Source organism: Elephantulus edwardii, unplaced genomic scaffold, assembly GCF_000299155.1.
Source record: "Elephantulus edwardii isolate Elephantulus edwardi_28Jun2011 unplaced genomic scaffold, EleEdw1.0 scaffold00241, whole genome shotgun sequence".
Taxonomy (NCBI): domain Eukaryota; kingdom Metazoa; phylum Chordata; class Mammalia; order Macroscelidea; family Macroscelididae; genus Elephantulus; species Elephantulus edwardii.
The window spans coordinates 3342931-3344028 of record NW_006399991.1 but is presented as its reverse complement, the minus strand read 5'-3'; the positions used below and the strand labels follow the sequence as shown (position 1 = coordinate 3344028).

At 60.2% G+C, this 1098-nt stretch overlaps 1 protein-coding gene across 1 annotated transcript in view; it reads right to left on the bottom strand.

Moving 5' to 3' along the window:
* Positions 1-1048, bottom strand: part of LOC102848352 (tyrosine-protein phosphatase non-receptor type substrate 1-like) — a 230241-nt gene extending 229193 nt beyond the window's left edge. The window contains exon 1 of the mRNA XM_006898947.1: positions 934-1048. Within this exon, the coding sequence (XP_006899009.1) occupies positions 934-1048 (115 nt within the window). The remainder of the gene's footprint in view (positions 1-933) is intronic.
* Positions 1049-1098: the final 50 nt, after the last annotated feature.

The following is a 1098-nucleotide window of genomic DNA, read 5'->3' as shown; positions in this document are numbered from 1 at the left end:
TCTGCGGAGAGCACCTTGGCCAGTCCCAAAGTTCAGACCTAGAGGGGTGTTGGGGCACAAGCCGAGTTGGGGGGAGCAATGCGATACCTGAAGATGGGGGTTGTGGGTCAGATCTGCAGGGGTGTGTCCCCATTAAAGTCCACTCCCACCGTCCACTGCGTCTGCTCACAGCACCATGGCCAGTCCAAAAGTTCAGAGCTGGCGGGGGGCAGGCACAGCCAGGTCGGGGGGGTAGCAATGCGATACATGATGATGGGGGTCGTGCATCAGACCTGCATGGGTGTTTCCTAATTCAAGTCCACTCCTACCGTCCACTGCGTCTGTGCACAGCACCTTGGCCAGTCCCAAAGTTCAGAGCTGGCGGGGTGGGGGGGCACGAGCCAGGTCGGGGGGGAGCAATGCGATACCTGAAGATGGGGTTCGTGTGTCAGAGCTGCAGTGTTGTTTCCCGATTCAAGTCCACTCCCACCGTCCACTGCATCTGCGCACAGAATTTTGGCCAGTCCTAAACTTCAGAGCTAGTGGGGGGTCGCGCGTGCCAGGTCGGGGGCTGGCACTGCGATACCTGAAGATGGGGGTCGTGGGTCAGAGCTGCAGGGGTGTGTCCCGATTCAAGTCCACTCCCACCGTCTATTGTGGCTGCGCACAGCACCTTGGCCAGTTCCAAAGTTCACAGCTGGTGGGGGGGGGTGCGTCCCGGGTCGGGGGGAATCATTGCGATACCTGAAGATGGGGGTTGTGGGTTAGACCTGCAGGGGTGTGTCTCGACTAAAGTCCATTCCCACCATCCACTGCGTCTGCGCACAGCACCTTGGCCAGTCCAAAAGTTCAGAGCTGGCCGGGGGGGGGGAATAGCAATGCAATACCTGAAGATGGGGGTGGGGTTGTGGGTCAGAGCTGCAGGGGTGTGCCCAGAATCAAGTCCATTCTCACCGTCCATTGCGTCTGCGCACAGCACCTTGGCCAGTCCCAAACTTCGGAGTTGGCGGGGGTGGGGGCGCGTGCCGTGTAGGGGGAGAGCACTGCGATACCTGAAGATGGGGGACATCGGTCAGAGCTGCAGGGTTGTGTCCCGATTCAAGTCCACTCCCACTGTCC